Source organism: Lissotriton vulgaris, chromosome 9 (genome assembly GCF_964263255.1).
Source record: "Lissotriton vulgaris chromosome 9, aLisVul1.2, whole genome shotgun sequence".
In the NCBI taxonomy this organism is placed as follows: domain Eukaryota; kingdom Metazoa; phylum Chordata; class Amphibia; order Caudata; family Salamandridae; genus Lissotriton; species Lissotriton vulgaris.
Window position 1 is genome coordinate 342,253,052 of NC_141697.1, and position 19,676 is coordinate 342,272,727.

The 19,676-nt window shown below is 44.8% G+C and overlaps 1 protein-coding gene across 1 annotated transcript in view; it reads left to right on the forward strand.

Moving 5' to 3' along the window:
- LOC147690097 (sodium/potassium/calcium exchanger 4-like) overlaps nt 1-19,676 on the forward strand; it is a 609,516-nt gene that overhangs the window by 324,396 nt on the left and 265,444 nt on the right. Inside the window, exon 4 of the mRNA XM_086936639.1 lies at nt 4,470-4,544. Coding sequence (XP_086792765.1) covers nt 4,470-4,544 — 75 coding nt within the window. The remainder of the gene's footprint in view (nt 1-4,469; nt 4,545-19,676) is intronic.

Consider the following 19,676-nt stretch of genomic DNA (forward strand, 5'->3'; position numbering starts at 1 on the left):
TGACCATAGACTTATTCTAATGATAACGACCAATGCATTGTAAATTAATGATTTCATTGATTTAAACATTTATTGATTTGCAATTCTCTATTGTTATAAAAGTGAATTGTGATCATAATCATGTGTTGAAAATCAGTTTGCCAAAATGGACATATTTGAATGTTTCATTGTAAATCAATTCCCTCTATTGATTTTTAGCTCTAGCATCAGTGTGAACAGTGTTTGAAAGTAATGAGAATACTATGATTTCGTTTTAGTTTTGCAGAGTGTGTCATCATGAAATTAATATCTTGTAATTGTTAGTCTGTCACATTAGAACCTGCACTCAGTACTATGTTGTGATAGATTCTTTTTAATCACATTACACTGTTGTTTTTGGTATGATGGAGATTTAGGAACTTCATTTCCAGAACACCATTAACAGGTATACCTTTAAAAAGAAATATTTATTTAAAGGGAGGAAGGACGAGTGCCCCCCCCCCCCCCATCCCATTTTCGGCCTGGGGACCTAATTTGCAAAGGCCTGACTCATTTTTTTAATTGTTATTTAAAAAAAGAAAAACATGGGGGGGGGGGGTTGTGCATAAATTCTTTTGCTTGGACTTCAGATTTAAAAAAATGCATCTGCTCCTGAAATACCACCTTCAGTTTAGCAGGTTTGAGCAAAAAGACATGGGCTCCCTTTGACTGAAACAAAGGAATTAGTTGGCGAAGTTGCCATCTTTTCTCAACTGTCGCCTGACAAAAATCAGATCTCACAAAGAATTCACAGCCCTTTCCCATCCCTTTCCTGTCTGGTCTAGCCAAGTCATATTATGCCTCTCGAGCCAGAAGATTATTGAGACATATAAGAATAGCCCGCGGCCTGTCAACAGCTTGCCCCCTTTTTTAAGTTGAATAAAAGAGAACCGATGGGCCCTTTTCCAGTCCCATTGTCTGAGTTCTTGGAATGCCTCCTCAAAAAGTTCAAGCACAAACTGACGAGCGTCTGTGCCCTCCTTGCGCTCTGGGACACCCATAATCCGCAGATTGTTTCTCCTTGAGCGATTCTCAAGATCGGTCAGTTTCCAAAGTGTATCCTCGTTCAGGGCTTTCATAGAGTCAATCAAGGTTTTTGTGCTGCCAGTCGTCCTCAAGCACGGAAATTCTAGATTAAGCTTCTCCAATTCTCACTGCAAAATCGGGTCGCATGAAAATTAATATGCCAATACAGTAAGGGACCTTAGATTGTCAGAACACTCTTTTGCTAAATTTTGACCATAGACTTATTCTAATGATAACGACCAATGCATTGTAAATTAATGATTTCATTGATTTAAACATTTATTGATTTGCAATTCTCTATTGTTATAAAAGTGAATTGTGATCATAATCATGTGTTGAAAATCAGTTTGCCAAAATGGACATATTTGAATGTTTCATTGTAAATCAATTCCCTCTATTGATTTTTAGCTCCAGCATCAGTATGAACAGTGTTTAAAAGTAATGAGAATACTATGATTTCATTTTAGTTTTGCAGAGTGTGTCATCATGAAATTAATATCTTGTAATTGTTAGTCTGTTCACATTAGAACCTGCACTCAGTACTATGTTGTGATAGATTCTTTTTAATCACATTACACTGTTGTTTTTGATATGATGGAGATTTAGGAACTTCATTTCCAGAACACCATTAACAGGTATACCTTTAAAAAGAAATATTTATTTAATGGGAGGAAGGACGAGTCCCCCCCCCCCTCCAATGCCATTTTCGGTCTGGGGACCTAATTCGCCAAGGCCTGACAAATTTTTTGAATTGTTATTTAAAAAAAGAAGAACATGGGGGGGTTGTGCATCCCACTACCCCGTACGATTTCTGCCCCGGGGATTCCATCTCCAGGGCCTTTGCTGTAGTGTGGGTGGCATGGTCCCACCCGGGATACCCACATTTAAAATGTTGTGGACCATGGGGAAGCCTGATGGCCCCGCGGTCCCTGCCGGGTCCCCAACTCCTGTGGGAGCCATCATTGCTTTGAGACGCAGGGAGCTGCTGTATATGCAGCTCCTTGGATCCCAATGCAATATGACTATTTTCCTGCTCGCTTCACACTGGGCAGGGAACAGACACTTGCTCTGCTTTCAGCAAGCAAGCGCATTTTTGCTCTTTCTTGATGAAAGCAGAGCAGGCAATGCTCCCATGAAGCCATAGCAATGTGCAATGTTTCAGGGGTTGGCACCTCGGTACATTGCGAAACAATCGTCAGCTTTGGCAGGTGTGCTTTCTCCTCATATCTACCATCGAAAATTAGCTGTGATTCTGGATGGAGGGCTTTGCATCCTTCACTTTCACGAGCACAATCCCCGTGCAGTTCCTGTGACCAAGGGCTTATTTCTCCTCGTCTGCTGCTCTGATCAGTCGCTGACCTTTTATACACACAAGAGGCATGTGAACTCGCATAGAAGCCCCGCTCTTTGGCCCCGCCCACACACTAGTGGTGTACACCGTTTTCCCGCCCTGACCCCCTATGATGGACAGCTCACTCAAGGGACCCCAGCGCTGGGCAGGTGTTCTTTCTCTTCATATCTACAGTTGAAAATTAGCTGTGATGCTGGATAGAGGCCTCTGCATCCTTCACTTTCACGAGCGCAATCCCCGTGCAGTTCATGTGTCCAGGAGCTTCTTTCTTCTCATCTGCTGCTCTGATCGGTCTCTGACCTTTTATACACACAAGAGTCATGTGAACTCCTTTAGAAGCCCGCTCTTTGGCCCCGCCCACACACTAGTGGTGTGCACCGTTTTCCCGCCCTGACCCACTATGATGGACAGCTCACTCAAGGGACTCCGGCGCTGGGCAGGTGTATTTTCTCCCCATATCTACCGTCGAAAATTAGCTGTGATGCTGGGTAGAGGCCTCTGCCTCCTTCACTTTCACGAGCACAATCCCCATGCAGTTCCTGTGTCCAGGAGTTTCTTTCTTCTTGTCTGCTGCTCTCATCGGTCTCTGACCTTTTATACACACAAGAGGCATGTGAACTCGCACAGAAGTCCCGCTCTTTGGCCCCGCCCACACACTAGTGGTGTGCACCGTTTTCCCGCCCTGACCCACTATGATAGACAGCTCACTCAAGAGACCCCTGCGCTGGGCAGGTGTGCTCGAAGCAAAATCAACTTGAGACGCTGCACCCTTTGGTGCACCAAATGGTGCAGTTCGTGCTGATTTTTTAGAGTGGAACGAGCTCTTGGCACTAAATCACAGCACAAGTAGCGTAACATGCCTATTTCCATGGGTTCCGCCCAGGCGCAGTCAGAACATCTCTCCTGCATACACTTAGGAGAACGACTGCCTCACTGACTGGAACTGGTGCGTAGGAGGGTGTATCACATCCGATATGTGTATGGCAGCCACTTGGTGAATCACTTACTGCTTTCTTACACAATACAGGCTTATCTTAAAAGAGAAAGGGGTAAGCAGACTTTGAGTCATCAGTAGTCGCTCCTTTACTACAGGTTTGAACTCTTAATGGAATGATTTCAAGTGTTTAATCGTTTACAAAGGATGCATTTCGAAGAACCTTTGGATCAATTAGTTTGTGTCATGTAAGGGGGTGAAGATGCAATGCTTGGATTTCTAACCAGTAATGTTTATTACTTAGATTTTTCCTTCCTCTTCCCAGTTCTTCTGATGAGGTATGCAGCTCGGTCTAGAGCTTTTATAAATATGCAGGAATCGGGACAGAGTGTATATATGGTCCCTTCCAACAGGAGGGTATAGGGATAAAATGTGCAACTCTTTTTCTACTAGCAAATATGAAACTTGGGTGAGGGGTGACATGGAAAATAGTATAATTAGTCGAATACTGGAATGATTATGGGTAATTACGAGTAATTAGGATTTTTATACGTAATTTGAAAAATTACCAAGAGTATCTTTTCACTTTCTTATTTAAGGTTACAAGAAAAGAAACTCGCTGTAATGGCTTTGCAATCTTTGAATATGTAGCTTTAGAAATGATGCAGTATTGACATTAGTGTAGTGCTTTGCTGACCACTGCCACATTGAATTTGATAATAGAGATATCTGAACAGGAGCTATATTTAAAAGAGGAGGAGAGTTCTATGCAAGAGAATAGAGGCAGCTGTGTAGGAGGTGCAATAAAAGGTTATGCATAATGGTAGCCTCCGGTCTTGTATTTAAATCAAATGACTGCCATACAGGCTTCGTCTTTCAACATGGCAGCCAAAAGGTGTTTGTGCCAAGGATTTTATAAGGTCAAATTATAGTCTCTATGGCAAGGTCTTAAAAAGTACTGCAACATGACAATGGCAATTTCGTACAGCTAGAGTACGAGAAATAAAGTGCAAACATTAAATTATTTCACTGCAGTTCTTCTTTAAATGTTTGTTCTCACTATCAGTGTCAATATATTTTTAAATGAAGTTTAACTAGAATGATGACTATTTCTCAATATTTCCCCTTTTCTCTCCTCAGGCTCTCTATATGTTCTATGCCTTGGCAATAGTGTGTGACGACTATTTTGTTCCATCTTTAGAAAAGATTTGTGAGGTACGTGATTATTTGTTTATTGATGCCTGATGCTGTTTTTGTAAATATATTTAAGACTAAAAGCATACAAACATTATGTCTTAGTAGTGAAACCTATCGGCTTTACCAAAGCTCAGACAGTTGCCATAGATGTACATAAATCAATGGTGGCTATCTTTGAATGGGGTTGGAGTGTTGGAATAAACCCTCTCAAAGATGGCTGAAATGGTGTGCAGGAATCAACAGCAGACATTTTTGATTGCATGTGTATTATTTAAACAAATCTGCGGTGCAAGCCATATTTGAATCAGTATCTTCAAATAATACAAACACATTGCTGTGTGCCTACCATGCAAATGAGTATATGCACACTCACAGGTGGCCATTTTGGAAGCCTGCTGCTATTACAGCAGGAAGAAAGCAATTAAAATAATTATAATAAGAAATTGAGAGATGGGCCGGCAATAGGTGCAAAAAGAGGGAAGAAGGGGGGGTAAGCAATCACAAGTTGGTGGTAAAAGCTGAGGAAGTAATACAGAAATCATGGGAGCAAGGTAAAGTGGGCAGCAACATATGGGTGAGAGGGCAAGAAACGCATGCACTCCAATGAAGTGCATATAGGAAAAGAGAAAAGTAGTTCTCTGCATGCCAGGAACTTTAGCAGTAGAAAGATATGACTCAATCAGAACGCTATGACACTGAAATGTTTCTAGGTGGAGTATATACAAGAATAGGAAGAAAGACATCAAATCACGAGGAGAGAACTGAGGTAGATTACAAAGCCATCCAATTATGAGGCTGACTCAAAGCCCGTTGTTTTCATTTTGCAAACAATAGATCTGGCTGGAGACAACTAAAGCTCTCAATACCTTTGAATGGCAGGACACTAACTTTTAAAAAAATATATATATTTTTTTTTATTGAAGCTGGAGGTTGTCAAACATAAATATTCACATATTGCATTATCATATACAAAAAACAGAGATAAAAATCTATTTTAAGAATATACATCAAAAGCACAGTCACTTATTATCAATGCTCCCCACATCCCAGACCCATTTAACATTCCATACACAAAATTTAGCCAGAAGCAACATGTAATACACCACATTTAACCCCCACCCCCTGTAAACATTGACACCATACTCTGATCCAATGACCGGATGATCTAAAATCCCCTTCCACCCACCGCAATATAGCAACATATTCAAACATCACCTCTGCTATTAGTCAAAATTATTTCCCCATACTTTATCAAATCTCTTAAGTCCCCCAATTCTTGCGGCATAGGTGTATTCACTTTTTTTCACCCTTCTCATCTTCTGACCCCACTCCAAGGCTAACGGAATTGAGTCTGAACGCCATTTTTGTAATATCAGTGACCTTGCGACTGCCATTGCTATATATAGAAATCTAGTCACCAAATCTGAAAAAGGAAGATCTGGATCAAAGCCGAATAAAAGTAATCTATTGTTTACTTCCAGCTGTATATTCGATTCTTTATCCAAATAAAGAAACACCTCTACCTAATAAACATTAATTTTTGGGCAACATAGCATAATATGTGACCATTTGGCAGATGGATAATTCAAGCAACGAAAGCATTGAGAGGACTGATGGGGTACATTTTTGCAATTGCGGCAGGGGTTTGATATAACAGCCATTTACTAATAAATAGCATCCTACGCCAATTTGCCCCTCTTAACAAGCTAAAGTTTAGTCTATTGATGGTGGACCAAATATGGGGAGAGATTTCACAGTTCTCATGCTCTGACCATTTCCTTATGGCTTTAATTTCAAGATCTGTCCCCCCTAGAGAGGTTAAATATTTCTTCCAGGCACCTGGCTTCTTATCTGATGCTCTAACTAGAAGATCCTCCACCAGCTGATTTGGGGCCATGAGGGAGGTAACATTTATGTCCGCAAAGTATTTATATAGAGTGCCGTAGGAATTTATCAGAATAAAATCATTAACCAATAATTGACGTATTTCTTCTACGGACACCCAGTTACCATTCCTTACAAAATCTGAGATTTTAACATACCCCGCTGCTGCCCATTTTGATGCCAGGTGTGTGGGTTGTCTAACCCCTGTACTGGGGAGGATTTCTTCTAATAAGGATGCTGAGTTAATCACTGGAATTGAATATTTGTTTTTAAAAACCTGGTGTCGTTTAAGAAACCATTGTAACTCTTATATCGAACCAACTTTGGTGATCTGACCATTAACAGAGGAGAATGAATTTGGCTCTCATTACACATAAAATTCTTAAAAATGTTACAAAAAAAATGTACTTGCGCAGGGGGCTTAAACCTGGATAGATATTGTGCAAAGTATGCATCATAATAACTTTTAAGATTGGGGATTGCATCATAATAACTTTTAAGATTGGGGATTGCATCATAATAACTTTTAAGATTAGGGAATGCATCATAATAACTTTTAAGATTGGGCAGGACACTAACTTATCCAATTGTTAGAAAATTGAGATTTTTTTTGACAGGTAAAATTGGGATAGAAGCAGACACATGTTAGGCGTGAGTCGGACCTATAAACATCTCAGCTTGTGACTGACTCTTACACAGTCCTATAAGACTTTCATGGCCACTGGACTATATGGATGTCTCCTAATTTTCTGTTAGACTAGTCGGCCTTTGATCACATGCGCATTTGTGCTATCTTATCGTACTAAAAATATGTGAAAAGTGCAAAGATTTTCCGAGACACAAGCAAAATTATATTTGCCCGTTCTCCTTGTAAGAATGTAATTTTGAGGCAGTATGTTGGAATATGACACTCTTTTGTGGCATCTTGATGTTGGCATTAACACAGCATTGACCCTTTCCCTATTAAGACTTAATCAACGCAACATACAAATCAAGGTAATGTGCTCAGGTCCTGAGCCTGGTAATCGTGCTGTGAATGGTGTGGAGATGAGTTAACATTGGCAGTAAGATAGATTCTATAGGTGCCATTTATGTAGTTTTAACAACGTAGGTTGTGATACAGACTAGGTAGACAATCTCAACTTTTCCTCAGGAAGGTACAATTGTTTGCGAGAAGAAAGAGGGAACCTAGAATTTTTTTTAGGGTCATATGTTTTACCTGAAATGACGTTAAGTTTTATTTAAAAAATCATCACATTTGTTACCTCATGATTACATTTAATACCCCAAAAATTCAGATTGTGGACAAAAGCGGAGCTGAGCTGTGGCCCTGTACAACCACCACCATGTTTCTCTTTTCTTGCCTGAACAACACGGTCACCACAGAATTTCAGTGCATCATAGACCACTGGGAATTTGGGACTGCAACAAAGAGCACTGCCACTAGGCCTGGGTCCCTGATTGTTTTTTCTTTGAATCTGTTTATTGAAGATGGTAGGATACCCTTATGTTAACCCATGTAGTTAAGATGAAGAGGCAGGATGACAGGTGAATCGTTGGCAATGTTGGTAACAGACTCATTTCATATATGTAGCAATATAGCAATAACATCCCTAAAGTAATTAACATAAGAAACCAAATGACTTGGAGCCCCCCCCCCCTCCTCGATTCCCTCAACCACCAACAGAAATGCTCATGCCCTGCTGTTAAGAATCCACCAATAAGACATACTGGGGACGTGTGAGTGCAGGCCTTCATAGTAAATGAGATAGATGAATAGCAGATAGCAACATTAAGCTCTATGTCCGGAGATACTTACAACGGTTCAGAGTCATGGTCTACCTCCTATGGGTGGTTAGACTGCAGTTCAGATAAGATATTGTCCCAGGGAGTGGTGATGGGATACCTCCTTAGAGCAAGTTTGTCTACTCTATGCAGTGCCATGCTTTCCACCTGCACCCAATTGAGCATCGAGCGTGTCCAGGCTGCAATTCGTAGGGGGCGCAGAGGATTTCCAACTAAGAGTAATAAGGCACTTAGCCACTATGAATCCTAGATCTAGGAAACAGAAAGTGCAGGTCCGTGCATTCAGTGCATGTGGATAAACTCTATGTGATACTGGACCCGTAATTATGTAGATATGTGCAGGACCATAGCATGTGTAGCAAGTCTGCGTCTTTCTTATCACAGCAAGGGCAAGCGGTGTCTGCTATGTGGTAATAACGTTTATATTGGTGGGAGTAAGATCAGCCCTATTTACAATATAAAGTTGAATACGCTTAAACCAGCATTACGTGTCTTGGGCCCTCTAGCAGTGTATCCCATTCCATACTAGTGCATGGGCGTGTTAAGTTTGTCCTCCGGTGTTGTCTTAGAGTTATGATCTGTGGAATAGTGTGGGTGTGGAATGAATCAGAGAAACATTGGACAAGGTGTCTACTGCTCCCCTTTACATGGAGACATTGGATTGTAAAATGGTTGGGCATTTCAGTGGTCATGTCCCTCCACTGGTTTTCTAGTGTAGCGATCAGTCAGTTGTGTAGTAAGAATTGGCCCGGGGGCACGGCATCCTCCTCCTTCAACATCACACACAGAGCCAAGGTACTGTCCTGGTATAGGTAACTCAGCGTGTGCAAGCCAGCACCATGCCATGCTGTCAACTCCATTGCTGATGTGGGTCCTCCACCCTCAGCATACCAAACAGCACTAATCCTGTTGCATAGGGGATCATGTGTTTAGTAAGGACCTGCAATAGCAACTGTAGGCCACTCCCAGCAGCAGGGAGTACAATGGACACATTTGTATGTAGGGGTGAAACAGAAAAGCAGACAATCTCTAATTAGGCCAGGATTTGGCTGTGTCCCACAGGTCTAAGTCTTCCAGCCATTAAGCGATCGATTGGACTTGAGAAGCAAGGCAGTACTCGTCGAAATGCAAAACCTCCCCAATCCGTGGGTGAGAAGAGCTATTCTAAAGCTACATTCACCTGGACTTGCTCCAGATGAATTCTTGTACCTGTCAATCAAATGCAGTTAGCGACAGATTTTAGGCGAAAGCGACCGGTTTGGGACCCACTTTGCATGTCAGTGATATTTATCGCTAATGACATGCAAAGTGGGTGTACCCAACCTGTTAGCGACTGAAAGCAGTTGCTAACACAGTTATAGCCTATCAGCAAGGCAGGCTGTGCGATTAAAAAAGTTGCGCTAAGCGCGATTATAGCCAGAACCTAATGCCTGCTCAGACCATGACTTAACCTGTATATCCAATGGGAGGTGGATATTCAGGTTAAGTCCCCATTAGCATTAATGCCTGAATATCACTGGATTTCCAGCGATATTCATGCATTAAGCCGATGTCGCCGGATATTTTATCGCATTAGAGTTAAACGTTGCTAATAGCATGTTATCTCGGCGATAATATCCGGCAATAGGCAGCGATAAAAAAAAATGCGCTAAGCGCATTTAGCTATAAATATCGCTATTTGTTGCTAATATGCCCCATGGTTGGGACATAAAAAGGGGGGATAGTAAAGGAATAAAGCAGTCGAGGGAAAATCAAAATTTTTAATAACGCCACCGTCACGTGACCCCCAGTGGCAACGTGCACCAAAAGGGCATTTGCACTTGAAAGGATGTTACTGCATAAGTAGCATTGCCATCAAACAAATCAGTTGTAGAATGATAAACCTGCACCCCAAGGCAGCGAAATGTGTCCTGCTGCCAGTCAAGTTGCACCCTGCCAAGCACAACATGTGGATTGGGAACGTCTGAGAGAAAGGGAAATAGACAGGACTTTGTCCAATTTGCCCTCAACCCAGAGAGGGAATGGGTTGCAAAATGGTCAAGAGTTAATGCATTCATGGTAGGAATTGTTGTGTGTATCTCTGAGGTAGAGCAACATATCGTCCGCATATAAGCATATTATATGTGTCCTGTTACCTAAGGGGATGCCCCATGGCACTCCCCTATCTCGCAATGTAAGCACCAGTAGTTCAACTGCAAGGGAAAACTTTAAAGGAGAGCGCTAGCAGTCCTGTCTTGTTCCCCTGTGCCTGGGAATTGGCCCCAAAAGAGAGGTCTACTCTTGATCATGATTAGAGGGTTAGTGCATAACAATTTTACTGACATGATAAAACGATGACCAATGCCTTAGCGAGGCAGCTTATTGAAGAGATAATCCCATTCAAAATCATCAAAAGCCTTTTCAAGGTCTAAGACCAGGCATCCAGGACAAGGCCAGTTTTGCTGGGCGAAGGTCATGAATCTAAAAATTTCTGCACAGGGTCAGGGAAGTATTACAGAAGGGGACATATCCATTTTGATCTGAGTGTACCAAGTCCGGGAACAGGGGTGCCAGGCAGTCTGCAAGTATTTTGGCTCTGACCTTGTAGTCTGTGTTAACTAGGACTAGTGGCCTGTAGGAGCCTCTTGGTTTAGGTGAGAGGCAGAGAGACTACTGATGGAGAGGGCCTCTTCATACATTTTCAGTAGTTGAGGGGCTAGATAAAGTGCATATGCTTGGTAAAGCTCCACCAGTAAACCGTCAGGCCGGAGGACCTTCTGGTGGTCAGCGCCTTGATTGCACCCTTAGTTTCAAGAAGTGTGATGGGACTATCGAGCTCCGTTTGCTGATCTGGGGTAATGCAGGACAGTTTCAGTGTAATGTGAAAGGAATTAAAGTCATCCTGGCTTGCGTCTCTGATTGACTGATATATCTGTGTATAGTGTCGCGTCAGCTCGTCATGCTTGGCGTGTTGTCTATAGAGGACCGATCCTCCAGCAGACCGAAGTGCCATATTGGGCTGTTGTGGCCCGTCCCGGCAGGTGAGCCATGCCAAGAGCCGCCCTGATCTGACAGCTGTGACCTGAGTGTGGGCCAAATGAGCAGCATAGTTAAGACAATGCAGTCTTTCTAATAACGTAACATGTTTGTGTTTGAGTTTGCTAGTTCAACCGGGCCACCGGTATCATTCACCTCCTGGCTTTCCAGGTCCAGGAGCTTGCTCTCTATTTTAAAAATGGCCCTGGCTAGTAGTTGTCTCATAGTCCCCTATGTTTCCAAGCAGTGCCCTTGTGTCGTCTACTTGAAGTCATCCCATTCTATTAATTTGGTAGTAGCCGTGTTGGCATTATTGTCAAAGTATTCTGTGATCACCATACTAAGGGGGTCATTAGGATCGCGGATGGACGCCCCAGAGCAGGAGGGAACCTCCGCATGGGTTGCGGAGTTCCCTCCTGTGCAATTAGGATGTGACCGCAAGGGTTGCGGTCACATCCTCTATTTTTAACATTGCTGCGGGTGGAGCTTCAAGCTGCACCCGCAGCAATGTTAAAAACGCACGCATTGCATTTGTATGTAGAAAGTGGCAGGCACCGTGCGGTGCCTGCCGCTTACTGCATACAAATGCAGGGGGTTACCATAGGTACCCCCCATGTGCTCCCCCCACCCCCCCTTCACCCAGGGGGCCCGCAACGGGCCCCGCAGTGAAGTTACACATGCTTTTCCACGGCGGAAAAGCCGCCGTGGAAAAGCATGTTTCCATGCACATCCTAATCTGGCTGACGGTGTCTGAGAGACACCGTCACCATATTAGTGCTTTTCCGCCGCGGTTGTAAGCCAACCGCGGAGGAAACGCTGCGGACGGAAACCAGGACCCACCAGCCATCCTAATGTGGCGGTGGGTCTTGGTGGGTCCGCAGAGGATTTTCCGCATCCTCCCGGCCGGCGGTGGCTTCCGCCGGCCCGGAGGATGCGGAAAATCCTCCATCCTAATGACCCCCTAAGTGAGGCTCGGTAGAGGGGTCCTCTAGCACTGCAGGTTGTAAGCACCAAGTGGTTATGGGAGGGGATCAATCACCCAACTTCATTGTAAAAATTGAGGACAGAGTGTGTGCAACCCAGATAAGCTACATGTTTTATGGAGCGGAGTAACAATGTCACGCCCACCAATCTATAGCAGGAAAAAAGGAATATACCCTCACATCCAGATGACGGAATTGCCATATGTCTATCAGCTGCCAATGTTGGAGCCAGTCTTGTAACACCTGTGCATTGGAGGTCGCAGGAGTGTGGGGCTGCTGGGGAAGAGTGATCAAAGGTGGTGTTTAAGACACTGTTGATTCCACCCCCCGCTATAAGCCATGGCATCCCACTCCATAGGGATAATATACTCTAGAAAGTATGCAAAAAGTGTGACTGGTCAGAGTTTGGAGCATTTATAGAGCCTATTCGTATGGAGCTGCCATTAAGACTGCCCTTCACTAATGCATATCAACCTCTGGATCTAGTATAGAGTCATCTGCCGCAAAAGGGTTGCCAGGCTTAACCCATAGACATACTCCTCTGGCATAGGATGAATAGTTGGAGGCAAACGGTTAACATTGTTTACCATAAATACTTTTCCCCGCAGGGAATTACAACGCGGTTGTTACAATGTCTGCATTGTAACAACGCATACCATTACTCCGCAAGTCAGAACAACGACTTGCGGAAGGGGGAGAACGTGTTGGATTTAAAATCTTCCCTACTATTGCACATACTAGAGGTGGATTAGTAAATTATACTATTCTAACATCCAGCGCCCCCCCCCCCCCCTTCCGCAAGTCGTTGTTATGACTTGCGGTGTAATGGTATGTGTTGTTACAATGCGGCCCTTGTAACGACCGTGTTATAATTCCCTGCAGGGAAAAATAATGCGGAAAAAAGAGGTATAATCATGGCAAACACCTGTTCATACCAGTGCCTGTGCAGTCTATTGACTTCTGTCTGTATTAAATGAGTCTCCTGCAACAATGCAATATGTGTGAAATTGCGTTTCAGGTAGGAGTAGATTTAGTAGTGGCACAAAGGCATGTGCATGCTCCTCACTTTTCATATAAGTATATTAAAGTGGGTCATGTAGGCAAGGACAAGGCACCCAGCAGTTGGTGGATGTTGCATATTTGTCTATAAGGACATTGCTGTGCAAGGTGAAAATAGTATTGGCCTGTGGTGGGGGTTCGGGCTGTAAGGAGTCGAGTGTCATAACAAAAAAATGTAAAACATTAACATGACAACGTGAACACCAGTGGAGCTGAGGTAAAACATGTGTCCACCCAAACAGCTGAATAACTAAAATTGATAACAGTTACCCAGCTAGGGAACTGGTGGGGAAAAGTAGGGCGACCAATGTGAGGGCATCCTGCACAATTGAGGATAGACTTTCGAGAAACCATGCAAATACCAGAGCATGACACAGCTGTTCATTGAGTCAGAAAGTTTAGTATTTATACATTCTTGAATTGGCTAGGCAGAGGCCAAGCACTAGTGACCCCTTATCCCTGCAATGGAAAGGTAAGTAAATTACAAACACTATGGGGAGGGCATGCTAGAGTGTAATTATATAATGGAAGTTCCAGGTATTAGTGATCTTGCAATCTAATTATCCAATAATGTCTTCAGCTGTTCGTGGCATTACTTCAGGTTGGTACCGAGTCCGGCCCAGAGGGCCACGTACTCGATGAGCCACCATCACTGATAGATTTATCCTAGCCGTCATCCCGCTCCAAGCCTGGTATGCTTTTATGTATCGCAGCAGCAATGTGAAAAGCCAGGCGCCTCTCCCGTATGAATTGTTCTAAGTCAGGTGTGTTCTTCGATTGAGAGGAGTGTAGCAATCGGGGTCGACGGCCATGACATCCCTAATCCGCCCTGCTGCGGGCCGAAGTGCCAGCCCACACAGACCAGCCCATGGTTGATAGCCCCACTGTCTCAAACCAATCCTAGGCATCCTCAGGGGAATTAAAGAAGTGTGCTTTGCCCATTGTTGTCCCTCGCAGGTGTGCTCTGAAGAGGAGTGCATAACAAATGTCTAGTTCACGTAAGCAGTACTTGACTGCTAAGAAGGAGGTTCTTTGTTTCTGCAGCATTACTGTTTCATCTGGGAAGAACATTATCTTTGCATTGTCGACCGTAACCTCTCACATCTTCTGTGTCTTGCATAAAATAGAGCCCCTATCACAGTAGTGCAATAGACAGAACTAAAAGGGCCTGGTGTTGGAACTAGGTGGCTGTCGGAATGCAGGAACACGATGGGCAGGTTCAACCGAAAATAACTGCTAAAAAGCCTCTGGAGGCAGAAGCTTCCTCAACAATTGGTCGATGTAGGCGGCAGCATCCAATCCCTCTGCTCCCTCTGGTGGGCCCACCACCCACACATTCTTTTGCTGCAAACGAAACCTCTGCATCTTCAGCGCAGTGTTCCAGGAATTCCACTTGTTCCACCAGTGTGTGCATTGAAGATTCTAATTCCTGAACCCTTGGCTGAAGCTCCATAATGGTCTGCTCAGCAGTGTGAGCTTTGTCCACCATCTTGCGGTTATCTGCATGCAGCAGCGTCAGGTCTGTCGTCACAGTGTCTATTTTGCTTTTCAGGGATGTACGCGTGGTCTCAAGTGTACTACCAATTCGCTTGAAAGCCACAAAGACAGCGTCCAACTTGTCACTAATTGAGACTCGTGGAGCAGCATTGCCTGAGGAACAAGCATCGTGAATCAGCTGATCAGGGCCACAGAGGGCCTCGAAGATGCGCCCTGTATGATAATGTGAGGGTGGCCCATGACACACCTTTTCAAAGGCCCTTGTTTACGAAGCACTGAACCGCCGCATAGGGCCCACTTGTCAGTACCCAAGGGGGTGAGAGATGTGGCAGCACAAGCAGCCCCAGGGTCCAAAAGTACATCAGCGTTTATAGCTTGTGTAGTTTAGCTAAGGGCCAGAGAAGTCTCATATTGGGCATTTGTCCATGCAGTGTCTGTCACTGGTTTAGCTTCGGGTTGTGGTCACTCACTTGGTACAGCAGCCAGAAAACCAGTGGTCAGGGGTGGGGTTCACTTAGCATTGCCAGTCAGGACAGCTAGGCATGGTAGCCTGAGCAGCCCAGCAGCTGTAAGATTAGGCAGGCAGTTTTAGGTTTCCCAGAAATGATGGTCAGGGGATGGCAGCAGGCATATGGATGGATGCTTGTGGACAATTGCACATCTGTACACCATAGGAAACCACAGTTGTCGCCAGGAAGATTGTGCAGTCTTGCCTCACTCAGTTCCTGAAATGGTGACAAACAGAAAATTGCCCTCATGCACCCTTTCAGAAGAGGCTGGAGGCCCAGTTAGCTGCGCTACCATGAGCTCCAGAGGCTAATCCTCCCATTCAGCAGGTCCGCATGTATTGCTCCTCTAGCCCTGCATCTTCATACAGCAATAGCGTGTCAGCACCCACGAATTGCAAGTATCTTAATGGGTCACCACCGCTCCCCTTCGTGGCTCACAGTCATCCAAATGGCGCGCATTCGATGGCGGCATATTGCAGCTGGAGCACAGCTCCCCCTGGCACCGCCCGCCAAGAGACAGCCCAGCCAGGCGACCCAAAGGCAATGCGTAACTTCTCCTCAATCTGGGATACTGTGTGGGAGGCACTCTGTATAAATTGCAGCTCCTGTCTATTACTCCGTCAGCATTGTCGATGGTTTGGGAGATTGCCTTTCCAGTGGAGCGGTGTTCCTGGTAGGTCACCATCCACTTCCAGCAGTGCCATGTGCACCCCTCAGAACGTACTGGTGAATTCAGGCTTCACATTGTCCCGGGTCAAGCCGTCAGCCACTCCCCAGGATTGCCTGGGTTGCTGACATTAGAGAGTCACACTCAGTCTGCCACAGCCCTCCATGGGTACCCAATAGTGCCAGTCGGCAGCATGAGTGACAGTCCTACCCTCACGCAGCCGGGCGGTAGTCCTACTCTCACGCAGCCGGACCGGCTGAGTGAGGGTAAGACTACGGCCACCCGTTTTCCTGAGGAACCAACACTACACATTAGTGTCTACACCAGCCGGTACTGATGCAGTGCAACCTTGACCCTAATGGGGTTGTGTTTTTAGATCTACAGGTACCACTTTTTAGGGTGCTGTAATGGTGGTCACTTGTTCACTTTACTTCATTTCAGCATAGGAGCAGGCAGTGGCCCCACGGCACTGCCTGCTCTTGAAAAGCGTTTTTTCATACATTGACAAAGGGGGAGGGGTCTCTTGGGGACCCCTTTCCGTTTGTGAATGGGTTACCACCAACTTGAAGTTGGTGGTAAAATGTGAATGTTTTGCGACCGTATTCAGTCTTTGGAAGGGATACCCTGCACATGCCCTTTCCATATACTGAATCGCAAATCCATTTTGGGATTTGGTCATACTTTACCAAATTGCCAAATAGAGTTTGATACATGGGAAAAGACTTTTCTGAGAATTGACCTGTTTACAAACGCAAAATTGCTTGATAGATGTGGCCCATGGTTTCCCAAACTAACCTACAGAAAAGATCCCTGGCAATGAGCGTGGTCAGCCCCCCCTCGGGGGGGGGGGGGGGGGGAGTGGAGGGGGGCCGGCCGAGCACTTTGCCAGGGCTGGTTTTGGTTCCCAGTCCGGCCCTGCGTACATTCACATGAAAGGCAAATGCTGAGGTTTTTTTGTTCCTCCTTTTGACTACTGTATAATTATTTTAGAGTTAAATTACAGTCATGATCAAGGTTAACGTTCATCAGCATGTTTGGCGTTTATGCACTCTACCATCAATTCATCCACTGTTTTCTGCCGTTTAAATGTAGGGATTAGTTGAAACCAAAACAACTGGTGTGAGGTGGGCAAAATTGGCAAAAGGTGAGCAGGTTTGCGGAAGGTAGTGAAAGTTCTTGATTTTGCAAGCATTCCCCTAATATTTTGAAAAACGGTGATATCATGAATATATGCACTATCCCCGTGTGTCTTATGACTCAGCTGGAATATTCTGCAAATATGGCAAATATTGCAGGCAAAGGTCAAACCGAATACCAAGTTTGAAACATTTATCCCCAACCCCAATTCTTAACTTTTGAAATGATAATAAACTATCAAAAAAAGCAGAATGTTGAACTCCATAGGGAGAATGAGTGCATCAAATATTACACATATGAGTTAGTGTGTCTGAGTAAGCATGATAATTAATATACACACAACTTAATCACTAAAATGTCAATAAAAAAAAACAAGAGAAGGTATGGGAGAGTTGTAAGGGAGGAGAAAGAGTAGGTGAAAGAGATATAATAAGAGACTACGGGAAAGGTGGGTGGCAGGGCTGATATTTTCGCATAGGCAAGCTGGGCCCAGGCCCAGGGCGCCTATATTCTGAGGGGCGTATGGAGTTGTGTGCATTAAGGTATACCAATAGCAGCACCCCTGTCATTTTCCTCCAGCCTTGTCCATGTCCCTGCGTGCTCATTTCTGTCTGATTTGCCAGTTTAAAGTGGTTTTCATTCCTTCATTGTCACAGCGGTGGCAATGTTTTTAACACCTCATTAGTCTCCTTCTTTGCCCTCCCATCACAGTCTCACTCACCCCTGCTGTTACATACTAACAAAACCATCATCGGCGTGAGGCAGCAAAGCTATTACATTGGCCATGCGCCTTTGAGAGACCCTCCAGTTGTTTCAACCCACTTTAAAGCCCTAAAGCTGGGGTCCCCTGCTGCCTCATTTAATTCGCTAGCAAGGACGCAACATTTCTCTCTGTCCATGGTGCTATTTTAACAAATGCTGGCTCTGGTGGGAGGGGCATGGGGGGGCATATAGACAGTATTTGGGGGTGCAGGAGTTTCTTTAACCCCTTGGCCGCGGCGGTAATTTCGGCACGGCGCTCGGGGCAGGGGGGGCCGCGCGGCGCCGCCATGCTCGTGTTGGAACCACTCCATCACGAGCCGCGGTGGCGCTGTGCTTGTGACTAAATGGTTCCGTCACGGCCCCGCCAGCTCAATGGAACACTCAGCGCAGGCACGGAATCAGCGCTGCACAGGCGTGGCGGCCGGGCCGTGACGGAACCATTACGTCACCAGCACAGCCCCACCGTGGCTCGTAACGGAATGGTTCCGTCACCAGCACGCAAGGGGTTAAGCCAATGAACTATCTCATCACAATCAATTAATGGCCCTGAAAAATCCAACTCCCTAATAATAAATGTGCAAAGAGAACACGGTCCTGTCTATTCATATGGTGTATGACTATTCCCTGAATATTTCCATTCCATATTTTTTGTGGCCTTTCCACAAAGGCATGTAAGCGTATGCAAAGGAGTAATAAAGCAGTGCTACTTTATGCAGCCTAAAATGTGTTTGAAAATAAGGCCCCGTATGATTTTTCACCCTGTCCATGGTCCTTTGTGCGGAGAAAAGGCAAATTACTCGGCAAACAACATAAATTCAGACCTCCGCCTTTGGTTGCAAGCGTGGACAGGGGATCAATAAACTATGAGCAGGTACATGCAGGGGACACATCTTTCTATTGTACAGAGTCACTTGAATGATTTAGGAGCACTGAGAGAACCATGCATCTCGTCCTCTGACAGGCATGGCATAGGAGTTTATTTCAGAACCCGGGAGATATATCAATAATGTACAGGTTTTTCTTTTTCTTCTTTTTTTTTTTACAAGTGAATTTCTTTTGTTTTATTTATCATTTCCCCACACTTCTCGCCCAATGCCTGCTTTTCGTGCAGCTTTTGTCTGAGAATAGTTAATGTGACTTTCAACAACTCAGGGTTCTTTTCTGCATCTGAAATGCACTGCCTTAAACATGACACTTTTTATGCTCACTCATGAGTGGATTGTGCCAGAAAATCTAAATATTTTACATTTCTTTCCGAAAGCATTTCAATTTAATTCTCACATTTAGAAAAATATGGAGGCGCACGAAAATGTAAGTCTGAAGTACAAGAATGTGTGCCTGAAGTGATGTGCAAAAATGCAACCATGGCACATTTCATACCTTGGAAAACATAAAAGAGGCTTCAATGAGATGCTGCAAAGATTGACCTTAACCCCTTGTGTGCTGTTGACGAGCTCGGCTCGTCATGAGGGACGGTTGAGCTGCCCTCATGACGAGCTGAGCTCGTCACAGCCGTTGGAACGTTCACATGCGGGGATAGTTTCCCCGCTGTGCTGAACGTTCGAAAAACGGGTGTGGTGTGACGAGCTCAGCTCATCATGAGGGCAGCTCCGCTGTGGCTCATGACGAGCTGAGCTCGTCGCCAGCACAGCGGCGCCGCACGCGGCCCCCCTCCCCCCGCAAGCAAAGGGGTTAAAGCGGTAACAAGAATAGGTGGAATGCTGGGGACCCTAACTCTCCCCTCCCACTGGGAATACATAAGCAGTACTTACCCAGCATTCCACCTGTTCTTTTTTTCTGTCTGTCAACAGAATTGGGACGAGGTGCTGGT